Source organism: Lemur catta, chromosome 17 (genome assembly GCF_020740605.2).
Source record: "Lemur catta isolate mLemCat1 chromosome 17, mLemCat1.pri, whole genome shotgun sequence".
Taxonomy (NCBI): Eukaryota; Metazoa; Chordata; class Mammalia; order Primates; family Lemuridae; genus Lemur; species Lemur catta.
In genome coordinates this window covers 25,320,628-25,333,396 of record NC_059144.1, presented here as the reverse complement: position 1 = coordinate 25,333,396, position 12,769 = coordinate 25,320,628, and the positions used below count along the sequence as shown (strand labels likewise).

The 12,769-nt window shown below is 38.6% G+C and overlaps 1 protein-coding gene across 3 annotated transcripts in view; it reads left to right on the top strand.

Annotated features, from left to right (window-relative positions):
- The window catches only part of TPX2 (TPX2 microtubule nucleation factor), a 52,943-nt gene that overhangs the window by 37,902 nt on the left and 2,272 nt on the right, over positions 1-12,769 (top strand). For 2 of the 3 annotated variants that reach the window (XM_045529486.1, XM_045529485.1), the window contains 5 exons: positions 1,462-1,557; positions 8,459-8,632; positions 9,019-9,165; positions 10,952-11,063; positions 12,074-12,261. In XM_045529486.1, the coding sequence (XP_045385442.1) occupies positions 1,462-1,557; positions 8,459-8,632; positions 9,019-9,165; positions 10,952-11,063; positions 12,074-12,261 (717 nt within the window). The remainder of the gene's footprint in view (positions 1-1,461; positions 1,558-8,458; positions 8,633-9,018; positions 9,166-10,951; positions 11,064-12,073; positions 12,262-12,769) is intronic. The other variant, XM_045529487.1, reaches the window with a different exon arrangement.

The following is a 12,769-nucleotide window of genomic DNA, read 5'->3' as shown; positions in this document are numbered from 1 at the left end:
GTAATTCATTCTGCAGTGATTTGAAATATTAGTGGTGTTTTGAAATCATTAAGGGAAAATCTTCAGAGCAGTTGAATGAATTAGAATTATGGAATATAGAAAATTAACTTTCTTAATCTACCCTCAAAGAAATATGAGAGTTAACAGTTTGGAGTTCTTTTATTTTCCATGCTTAGATTAATTATATGTACATTTTAAAAGCAAAAAAATGATATTCTGTTTTAGCAACTTGCCCCCCACATATTATGAACACTTTTATCTCAGTAATAAACTTATATTTTATTTTTGATGGCTGTATAATATTGTATTGTGTGGCTGTACCACGATGTGCCAAAGGATTTAGTTGATCCTTTCTTGATAAATAACTGAGTTATTTGTAATTTTTTACTCTTTTGAAAAATGTTGTATTGGACATACAACTCAAAATGAAATTAAATGAGATCAAATACTGGAAGTTTTACATTGGGTGAAAGAGTATGACCACTTAGAAATTTAATAGATAATTCTCAAAAGGTTAAAGCAATTTATATCCTTTTACCCAACTCTATGTGAGTACTCACTTTTCTTCACACATGCCAATACTGGTATTAATTGGTCTTTTAAATATTACTCAGTCTCGTAGGTAAAAAAGATCTTGTCTTAATTTACGTTTTTAAAAATTATTAATGAGATTGAGCCTCTCCTATATCTTTGTGAACTGCTTGTTCTTGTTCTTTGGCCATTTACTTGCCAAACATAAATTAAACTAGCCCTTTGCCCGATACATTTTCCCATTTGCCCTTTGAAGGTAACGTTTGTGAACATAAGTTCTTATTGTAGAGCTATGTATGGAATAGGTTTAAGAGAATGGACAGAATGTGTTCTGATCATAGACACATTTAGAAGTCTTTTTTAAAAATTTTGTTTTCAAGGGATTGGGGATAGAAAGGAAGAGAAACCAAGGTGGGAAGATTGCTTGAGACCAGGAGTTCAAGATCAGCCTGGGCAACATGGCAAGACTTCATCTCTACAAAAACTAAAAAATTAGCTGGGCATGGTGGCATGCGCCTATAGTCCCAGCTATACAGAAGGCTGAGGCAGGAGGATTGCTTGAGCCCAGGAGTTCGAGGTTGCAGTGAGCTATGATCATGCCCCTGTACTCCAAACCAGGCAACAGAGCAAAATCCTGTCTTAAGAAAAGAGGAAGAGAATAAAAGATTTTTGATGAATCATATTTTTACTGGATATACAACTCTGCCTATGTCCTTGTTATTTCCTGCTCTTCTGTCATGATGTTATAATCCACTTTTGGAGTGCTGCCACATACCAGATATGACTTTGTCTTAGGTGAACAACATAATAAAAATAATAGACGTTTTTGATTCCAGGTACATGAACTTTTCTTTAAGAAAGGAATTTAATCTTCTTAGACAGCCTAGTAGAAGTTCTGGGATGTATAATTGATTTGCTTACTCCTTCCAGGGTGTTCCTGAAAAGAAGGTACTTCCAATCACTGTCCCCAAGTCACCAGCCTTTGCGTTGAAGAATAGAATCCGAATATCTACCAAAGGAGATGAGGTGATTCCCTGGGGGTAGGGGGTTTCTTTTTCCTTCTGCATATCCAGTTTAAGCCTTACTATTTCTTAAACTTAATAGAGTTTAAAGTTAACCACTCTTGTCTGGAGTTGTCTTTAAGCATGAGTATGAACATTTGATCATCTTTTTTTTGCTCCTCCAAGAACAAAGTAGTTGGTAAGGGTATGAATCTTCTGGCTCTCAGTGAGAACTAGTTACAATTTATGGAAACAGTGAGGAAAAGTTAGGCATTGGAGGATTGTCTGTTTCTGTAGCATTGAAAATTACCTTTGTAACATGGATCGAAAGTTGCCAAGCTGGGACCAGGCAGAGTGGCTCACACTGTAATCCTAGCACCCTGGGAGGCCAAGGCAGAAGGATTGCTTGAGGCCAGGAGTTCAAGACCATACTGACCAAGAGGGAGACCCTGTCTTTACGAAAAAATTAGCTGAGAGTGGTGGCATTCTCCTGTAGTCCCAACTACTTGAGAGGCTGAGACAGGAGAATCACTTGAGCCCAGGAGTTTGAGGTAGTGAGCTATGATGATGCCATTGCACCCTGGCCTGGGCAACAGAGTGAGACTCTGTTTAAAAAAAAAAGTTGCCAAGCTCTGCACTTTATTTTGCCTTAGTTATTGTCACTATTCAGTGAGGGACTTTTAAAATTCATACAAAGTAGTTACATCCACCTTGTCCTATCTTCATTAACCCAGAAATTGCTAAGGTGGACTGTGTGGTGATGGTTCATGTAATTGTAATACATAAACTGGCATTGATCATGCTAGTTTCTTGTTACATCTCCCATTTTATCTATAAATATCCAGAGTTAGGGTAATTTTATAGCAGATCTCAGGCGTACGCCTTTTTATAGGTTCATTTGAAACTAAAATACACAGTAATCTTGTGTTACCAGCTTGAAACCAAACAACTTACTTGGTCCTATTCTGGGTTTGGCAACCATTAAGTCCCAGTCACATGTTTTAGTGGAGTCTGGAGGCACCATGAAAGAAGAGGCTAAGGTATATGCTTGGTTGGGACCTATTTTCTGATCTTCATTTTATTCATACTAGAGGGTGTCCCAAAAGTCGACATACACAGGGAAAATGGGAAATTGTAGCTAAGTGTACCCTTTTTTTTTTGTTTTTCTTTTTTTCTTTTCTTTTTTTTTTTTTGAGACAGAGTCTCGCTCTGTTGCCCGGGCTAGAATGCCATGGCATCAGCCTAGCTCACAGCAACCTCAAACTCCTGGGCTCAAGCAATCCTACTGCCTCAGCCTCCCGAGTAGCTGGGACTACAGGCATGTGCCACCATGCCCGGCTAATTTTTTCTATATATATTTTTAGCTGTCCATATAATTTCTTTCTATTTTTAGTAGAGATGGGGTCTCCCTCTTGCTCAGGCTGGTCTCGAACTCCTGAGCTCAAACGATCCACCCGCCTTGGCCTCCCATAGTGCTAGGCTTACAGGTGTGAGCCACCACACCGAGCCCTAAATGTACCTTTATTTACAAAATATTCATTACAAAATTTTACAAAATTTTTCCAAAGTACAGGACACCCTATACTTGATCTTGTTTAGTTTTTACAGCATTCCCGTGAAAAACTTCAGATCTTTTATTTTTAATTTTTTTTTGAGATAGAGTCTTACTCTGTTGCCAGGGTTAGAGTGCCATGGTGTCAGCCTAGCTCACAGCAACCTCAACCTCTTGGGCTCATGTGATCCTCCTGCCTCAGCTGCCTGAGTAGCTGGGACTACAGGCACATGCCACTACACTTGGCTGATTTTTTGTTTCTATTTTTAGTTGCCCAGCTGATTTTTTCTGTTTTTAGTAGAGACGGGGTCTTGCTCTTGCTCAAGCTGGTCTCGAACTCCCGACTTCAAGTGATCTTCCCACCTCAGCCTCCCAGAGTGCTAGAATTACAGGCATGAGCCACCACACCTGGCCTAGATCTTTTAAAAATAATTGTCTTACCAGCCTGAGCAAGAGCGAGACCCCATCTCTACTATAAATAGAAAGAAATTATATGGACAGCTAAAATATATATATAGAAAAAATTAGCCGGGCATGGTGGCGCATGCCTGTAGTCCCAGCTACTCGGGAGGCTGAGGCAGAAGGATTGCTTGAGTCCAGGAGTTTGAGGTTGCTGTGAGCTAGGATGATGCCACGGCACTCACTCTAGCCCGGGCAACAGAGTGAGACTCTGTCTCAAAAAAAAAAAAAAATTATCTTAGTCCATTACCAAATGCCTTCACATGGGTCTCACCCCTGTGAGGTGGTAGATCACTTAGGTATCATCCCTCTTTGATAGAAAAGGAAGCTAAGACACCTAAGAGGTTGAGTGAGTTGCCTTAATTAATGACTTGCCACATTTATCTTCTGACTTAACATTCTAAGGAGGTGGGAGAAAATGACAAGTCTTATTTCTCTTCACTCTATTGATTGTTTTCTTGGCTGTGCAAAAGCTTTTTAATTTGATCAGGTCCCATTTATTTATTTTTGTTTTTGCTATGATTGCTTTGGGAGTCTTCTTCATAAATTCTTTACCAGGCCAATGTCTATAAGAGTTTTTCCGACATTTTCTTCTAGAATTCTTACAATTTCATGCCTTAGGTTTAAGTCTGTTATCCATTGTGAATTAATTTTTGTGCATGGTGAGAGGTGCAGATCCTCTTTCAGTCTTCTACATGTAGCTATCCAATTTTCCCAGCACCATTTATTGAGTAGGGATTCTTTTCCCCAGTGTATGTTTTTTTCTACTTTGTCAAAGATCAAATGGCAATATGAGGATGATTTTGCATCTGGGTTCCCTGTTCTGATCTGCTAGTCTATGTATGTCTCTATTCTTGTGCCAGTACCATGCTTTTTGGTTACTATAGCCTTGTAGTATAGCTTGAAGTCTGATAAATTGATGCCTCCTAATTTTTTCTGTTTGCTTAAGGTTGTTTTGGCTACACGGGGTCTTTTCTGGTTCCATATGAAGCATAGCATTACTTTTTCTAGATCTGTGAGAAATGACATTGGTATTTTAATGGGAATTGCATTGAATGTTTAAATCACTTTGGGTAGTATAGACATTTAACAGTGTTGATTCTGCTGATCCATGAGCATGATATGTTTTTCCATTTGTTTATGTCCTCTGCAATTTCCTTCCTTAGTTTTTCGTAGTTTTCCCTTAGAGGTCTTTCACCTCTTTGGTTAAATATATCTATCCATAAGTATTTTATTTTCTTTGTTGCTATTATGAAAGGTATTGAGTCTTTGATTTGATTCTCAACTTGACTGTTGCTGGTGTATAGGAATGCTACTGATTTGTGTACATTGATTTTGTAACCGGAGACTTTGCTGAATTTATTTATCAATTCCAGGAGTCTCTTGGCAGAATCTTTGGGTTTTCTATATATAAGATCATATCATCAGCATAGAGTAATAATTTGACCTCTTCTTTCCCCATTTGGATACCCTTGATTTCCTTTTCTTGCCTGATTGCTCTGGCTAGGACTCCCAGCACTATATTGAATAAAAGTGGTAACATTTGGCAACCTTGTCTGGTTCCAGTTCTAAGTGGGAATGCTCTCAATTTTTCCCCATTCAGTATGATGTTGGCTGTGGGTTTTTCATATATGACTTTTATAATTTTGAGATATGTTCCATGTATGCCTATTTTGTTAAGAGCTCTTATCATAAAGGGGTGCTGAATTTTGTCAAATGCTCTTTCTGCCTCTATCAAGAGGATCATATGGTCTTTGTTTTTGCTTCTATTTATGTGGTGAATCACATTTGTATCTCTGGGAGGAAGCCCACCTGGTCATGGTGGATTATTTTTTTGATGTGCAGTTGAATTTGGTGTGCTAGGATTTTGTTGAAAAATTTTGTATCTGTATTCATAAGGGATATTGGTCTGTAGTTTTTGTTTTTTGTTGTGTCCTTTACTGGCTTTGATATCAAGGTGATATTGGCTTTGTAGAACAAATTGGGGAGGATTCCTTCCTTCTCCATGTTATGAAATAATTTTTGCAGTATGGGTACCAGTTCTTCTTTGTGGGCCTGGTAAAATTTAGCTGTGAAACCATCAGTCCAAGACTTTTTTTGTGGTATGAGTTGTAATATTTCCTTTTTCATTTCCCTTTCATTGAGCTTATTAGGGTCCTTTCTTTTCTGTTTCTGGTTAATTTAGCAAGAGGCCTGTTGACTTTACTTATCTTTTCAAAGAACCAATGCTTTGTTTTATTAATCTTGTGTATAATTCTTTTGGAATCAATTTCATTTTGCTCTACTCTGACCTTAGTTATTTCTTTTCTTCTGCTGGGTTTGGGATGGGTTCTTCCTTTTCCAATTCCTTGAGACGATTCATTAAATTGTTGATTTGTGATCTTTCTGTCTTTTGCACATAGGCATTTAAGGCTATGAATTTTCCTCTTGGTACTGCTTTTGCAAAATCCCACAGATTTTGGTAACTTGTGTCCCCTTCATCATTTAATTCGAAGAATCTTTTGATTTCCATCTTAATCTCCTCCTTGACCCAATAATCATTTGGCAGCAGATTGTTTAATTTCTATGACTTTGTGCAGAGTTGAGTGTTTCTGTTGGAATTGATTTCTAATTTTATTCCACTGTGGTTTGAGAAGATATATGGTATAATTTCTTTTTTTTTTTTTTTTTTTTAATTTGTTGAGACATGTTTTGTGGCCTAGGATGTGATCAATCTTAGAGAATGTTCCATGAGCTGATGAGAAGAACGTATATTCAGTAGTTTTGGGGTAGAATGTTCTGTAAGTGTCTGTTAGGCCCATTTGTTCTAGAGTTCTGTTCAAGTCTATTCTTTCTTTGTTTATTTTCTGCTTGGAGGATCTGTCCCATTCTGTCAGCGGGGTGTTTAAGTCCCCAGCTATTACAGTGTTGCTGTTTATCATTTTGTTTACATCAAGTTGGATTTGCTTTATTAATCCAGGCGCATCTGTGTTAGGTGCATAGATACTTCGGATTGTTATGTCTTCTTGGTGAATTGTTCTCTTCGCCATTATATAATGACTGTCTTTTGTCTTTCTTTACTTTTGTTGATTTGAAGTCTATGTTATCTGATGTGAGAATTGGCTACACCAGCTTCCTTTTGGTTTCCATTTGCATGGAATATTGTTTTCCATTCCTTCACTTTGACTCGAAATGAGTCCTTCTTGATTAGATGTGTGTTTTAGAGACAGCAGATACTTGCCATATATATATATATTTTTTTATCAATTCAGCCAGCTTGTGTCTCTTCAGTGGGGAGTTCAAACCATCCACATTTATTGGAAGAATTGATAAGTGGGATGGATTTCTGTTCATCCTGTTGCGTAGAACTTTATTACTTTGTTTTAACTCTCGAGCCATTGTGGTAACTGGGCTCTGAACTTTAGCATTTTGATGGTTTTACACTGGTGGGTGCCTGTTGTGTTAATCAGTATATAATGCAGATCTGAGTACTTCTTGCAGGTCAGGTCTGATCTTGACAAATCCCCTCAGCATTCACTTGTCTGAGAACGTCTGTTTCTCCCTCATATAAGAAACTTAGTTTTGCAGAATACAAAATTATAGGCTGGCCATTATGCTGTTTGAGAAGCCTGAGAATGGGGCCCCAGTCCCTTCTGGCTTGTGAGGTCTCAGTTGAGAAGTCTGCAGTTAGTCTGATGGGTTTTACTTTGTAAGTTATCTGATGCTTTTGCCTTACAGTTCATAGGAGTTCCTCTTTTATGTTAACTTTGGCCAGTCTAATGACTATATGTCAGTGGTGATTGTCTTTCAGCATCTCCCAAGAGTCTATTGCAACTTCTAGTACTAGGATGTCCTGATTTCTAGCAAGACATGAGAGATTTTCCTCAAGTATTCCCTCAAATAGGTTTTTCAGCCATTGTGCATTTTGTTCTTCATCTTCAGGGATGCCTATGATTCTTAATGTTATGCCTCTTTACATAATCCCATATTACTTATAAGCTTTTTTCGTTCCTCTTATTTCTGTGTTCCTTCTCTTTTTTAAAATATTTACTTACTTTTGAGACAGAGTCACGCTCTGTTGCATGGGCTAGAGTACAGTGGCACCATCATAGCTTACGGCAACCACAAATTCCTGGGCTCAAGCGATCTTCCTGCCTCAGCCTCCTGAGTAGCTGGGACTAGGCACATGCCACCACGCCGGCTTTTTTTTTTCTATTTTTCATAGAGATGGGATCTCATTCTTGCTCAGGCTAGTCTCAAACTCCTGAGCTCAAGCAATCCTCCTGCCTCAGCCCCCCAGAGGCTGAGGATTACAGGTGTGAGCCACTGCACCCAGCCTGTTCTTTCTCTTTGGCTTAATTCAAAGGTGTTGTCTTCTAGCTCTGCGATTCTTATTTCTGCCTGATCTAGTTTATTCTTAAGGCTTTCCAGTGTGTTTTGTGTTTCCTTGAAGGAATTTTTCATTTCCAGAAGCTCTGCTTGATTTGTTTTTTAATAATTTGATTTCTTTTACTTTTTTTATTTAAAAAAAATATATAAAAAAATAAAAAATAAATTAAAAAATGATTAAAAAGCCTACAGCACCCAGTATTCCCAGGAAGAATAACTTGATTTCTTTACTGAATTTTCCATTCATTTCCTTGTTTTTGTGGTTTCTTTGTGTTGGGTTTCTATTTTCTCTTGTATTTCATTCAGCTTCCTTACAATCCATATTTGAAATTCTTTATCAGTAGTTTCAGTATTCTTGTTTTGGTTGGTTTCCATTGGTACAGAGTTATTGTTTTCTTTTGGGAGTGTCCTTTCATTCTGCTTTTTCACATATCTGGAAATCTTTTGCTGATTTCTTTTCATGTGGGGCAGCTTTTGCTTCTTACTTTTGGATTTTCTTTTGATTGGATTGAGAAGTCTTATTTCTAAACTGTAATTTTTTACTTAGGAAGAGGATGAACCGGTAGTGATAAGAGCTCAACCTGTACCACATTATGGGGTGCCTTTTAAGCCCCAAAGCGTAGAGGCAAGAACTGTGATGTGCCCTTTCTCCTTTGATTCTCGAGACAAAGAACGTCAGTTACAGAAGGACAAGAAAATAAAAGAACTGCAGAAAGGGGAGGTAGGTGTTTCCATCTCTGCATGTCGGATAATATTATTCTTTGATCCCTCAAAGATAATCTTTTCTGTAGCACTTTTAACTGTAAAATCACTAACTTCCTTTGATCCCTCTAAGAACCCTATAAAATATAAATGGGGCAAGCAATTTAATCCTTCTGGCCCAAGGAGGTTAAGTGACTTCCCTCTGATTATGCTGCGGTTACTGGCAATGAAGGGAGGAAAACCTAGATTTCCTTTTGAGCCCCTTGGTCTTTTCTGCTAGACCATGCTGCTTTGAATACTGGTTGGGCTTCCCTATTTTTCAGATCCATCCAGATATCCTGGATCATCTGTTGTTTTCTGGTTAGAGATGTCTTTATCTTAAATCTCATGTTTTTTTTCCATTAGGTGCCCAAGTTCAAGGCACTTCCCTTGCCTCATTTTGATACCATTAACCTGCCAGAGAAGAAGATAAAGAATGTGACCCAGAGTGAGCCTTTCTGCTTGGAGACTGACAAAAGAGGTGCTCTGAAGGCACAGATTTGGAAGCACCAGGTAGGGGTTGGGGAGAGCAGCCAAAATGTAGTGGGGCAGACCCACTACACTGAAATCATCTGGGATAACATACTGGATTATTTTAGGGGCTTTCACTATCAATCAGGAGTTAGTACATTATTTCTGTAAAGGGCCAGTAGCAAATATTTTAGGTTTTATAGGTTACACATGGTCTCTGTCACATATGTCTCTGTGTGTGTGTGTGTGTGTGTGTGTGTGTGTGTGTGTGTGTGTGTGTGTTTAACCCTTTGAAAATGTAAAAACCATTCTTCATTCAAGGGCTGTGCAAAACCACGTTGCAAGCTTGATTTGGCCTTTAGGCCAAAGTTTGCTCACTGCTGCTCTTAGTGATCACCTGGGGAATGTGAGAACTGATGGGCTTTTTTTGAGTCAGGAGTCTCATATATTCCATGTATTAGACTCATTCATTTAGTTTTTACTCCTTTCTGTTGGTGCTTTGGTAAGAAACAGTATGGGAGAATAGATCTCAATGTGATATGCTATTTTTTTCAGTATGGTGTGCTATTTGCTCTTTACAGATGACAGGTGATTGAAAACAAGTAATTGATTATTGTCTGGCTTAATTGGGATCTGATTCTGCCCAGCTGGAAAAAAATTGCCTTGAATTTTCAAGGTGTTTGGGATTTTTGTGTCATCACTTATCCTGGACTTTTGTCCAAAAGGAGCTCTGGGCTAATCTTTCTTTGTAGGAATCACCCCTCTTGAAACCCAAGAGATGCGATTGCTTGCATGACGGAATGTAGGTCCTCTGTTGGTGGTGTTCTCTGGGAAACCTCAGGACTGTTGGGAGACCCCATCTCTACTAAAAATAGAAAGAAATTATATGGACAGCTAAAAATATACATAGAAAAATTAGCCGGGCGTGGTGGCGCATGCCTGTAGTCCCAGCTACTCGGGAGGCTGAGGCAGGAGGATTGCTTGAGCCCAGGAGTTTGAGGTTGCTGTGAGCTAGGCTGATGCCATGGCACTCTAGCCCAGGGAACAGAGTGAGACTCTGTCTCAAAAAAAAAAAAATAAAACACACACACACACACACACACACACACACACACACACACACACACAATAATATTATCATGCTTAAAAAGATTAACAATAACCCTTTAATAGTGGCAAATAGTCAGCATTCAAATATCCCCAGATTTTTCATAATTTTTTTAAAGAGTTGAATTGTTCAAATCAATATCCAAATAAGGTCTACATTGTTCATTTGTTTGATAAATCTTTAAATCTCTTTTGATCTATAGGCTCCTCTCTTTGCGTTTTAGTTATTGAACAAAGTGGATTGTTTGTCCTGTAGATATTCTACAATCTAAATTTTGCTGATTGTATACCCATGGTGCTGTTTAACGTGTTCTTCTATCGCCTGTATTTTCCTATAAATGAGTACTTAGATCTAAAGGCTTGATTAACTTCTGGTTAGATAATTTTGGGGGTGACAAGGAAAATACTTTAGGTAAAATTGTATAGTTCCTGATGAGTTACATCTGGAAGCATATAATGTCTAGTTGTTTATTTTTGTGATATTAAGATAAGCCTTAAACATATCTTAAAGATGTTTTCTAGTTCTCAGTGGGTTTAGATATCATCAGACTGATCTATTCATTATAAAGTTTGTGTGAGGGGTTTTAACTAGGGTTTTTATTAAATCATTTGCTATCTTTATTGATGAAGCCATTCAGGATCATTAGAATTTAAATTACTGAGGTGGTAGTTATTTGGAAAGTTGTGTGATAACTTATCTGACACACTTTCTGTCTTATAGCTGGAGGAAGAACTGAAACAGCAGAAAGAAGCAGCTTGCTTCAAGGCTCGTCCAAACACTGTCATCTCCCAGGAGCCCTTTGTTCCCAAGAAAGAGAAAAAATCAGTTACTGGTATATTACATGTACTTTTAGGGGACTGGGGCAGAATTGTCAGATTTCCCAGGGGTGTGCTGGGATTCAGTTTGTCGGTACAATGCTGTGTCAACCAGAAGCATTTGACTTTAGAGCATGGTAGCTTTTCTTTCCCTAGACCCAGTCTTTTGAATTTGTTGAACTTAGCAGTTATACTCAGTTGCAGAATTTGTTAAGGCCAGATTCGTTTAACATGAACACGCCTGTAATCCTAGCACTTTGGGAGGCCGAGGCGGGTGGATCATTTGAGCTGAGGAGTTCAAGACCAGCCTGAGCAAGAGCAAGATCCCGTCTCTACTAAAAGTAGAAAGACATTATATGGACAACTAAAAATATATAGAAAAAATTAGCCAGGCATGGTGGTACATGCCTGTAGTGCCAGATACTCGGGAGGCTGAGGCAGGAGGATTATTTGAGCCCAGGAGTTTGAGGTTGCTGTGAGCGAGGCTGACGGCACGGCACTGTAGCCTGGGCAACAGAGTGAGACTCTGTCTCAAAAAAAAAAAAAAAGAGACATTTAACATGAACCTTGGCAGAAGCAGCTAGTATTTTCAACAACAGTTATAGGCTTTCCCCACCTAAAGGGTAGCAAGTAAATGAAGAAAGGGAGAGCCAGGATGTCTTTCTGAAGTTCACTGTGAAGCAAGCCTTAGATGTAAAACATATGATTCCTTAAGGAGTGGGCAATGTGTTAAAAAATTGGGATTCTTCTGTATCTGTCTCAAAGTCATTCTAGTTTTGAGCAAACTACTTCACTTCTGTGGGTCTTGGTTTTTTCCCAATTACTGTAGATGTTTCCTAGAGTTTCCAACTCTTAAAATTTTGGGACTTTTTTTATGTGTTTTATTCCACCTTTCTCCCATTGGGGCATCCTTAGAGCTCAGCCTTTTTGTTGCCATGCATGTCTGTGCCACTTGGTCACTTCAGGGGGGCTAGCTTTATACAAGTCCTGCTTTGTGTACCAATATTCTTTCTGTTTCTGTACTCAGAGGGCCTTTCTGGTTCTCTAGTCCAGGAACCTTTTCAGCTGGCTACTGAGAAAAGAGCCAAGGAGCGGCAGGAGCTGGAGAAGAGAATGGCTGAGATTGAAGCCCAGAAAGCCCAGCAGTTGGAGGAGGCCAGGCAGCAGGAGGAAGAGCAGAAGAAGGAGGAGCTGGCCAGGCTACGGAAAGAACTGGTAACTGGGCAAATTGAACACTGACTAACCCAGAGTTGTCTTTGTTTTGTTTTATCTGTACCTTGCCTTGTTCCAGACAGGATCTAAGGTGGTCTACAAGGCTATATCAAAGATAAGGGAGAAATCACACAAACTAGGGCGGTAATAAAGTTGAGATGTGAATAAGACTAAAGGTATATAAATTATGATCTAAGTATGAGCCATAATTTTGGCCCATTTTAGGAACCAACCTGTTGGTTACAAAACTTACAGTGTTTCTGAGACATAAATCAATTGTTCAAAAAATAGATTTATTCTTTATTGAATGTAGACCAGGGATCTTCATAAGGAGGGCATCATGTGGTGTAACTGTGCACAGTGATACATTTCCTAGGATTCTTTTTTATTTGTTTATTTTATTTAATTTATTTTTATGATTTCCTTTTGGGCTTAAAAAGAACTAATAAGTTTTACAATTAGACAAGAATATATAGGAAAGGGGCCGGGCGCGGTGGCTCACGCCTGTAAT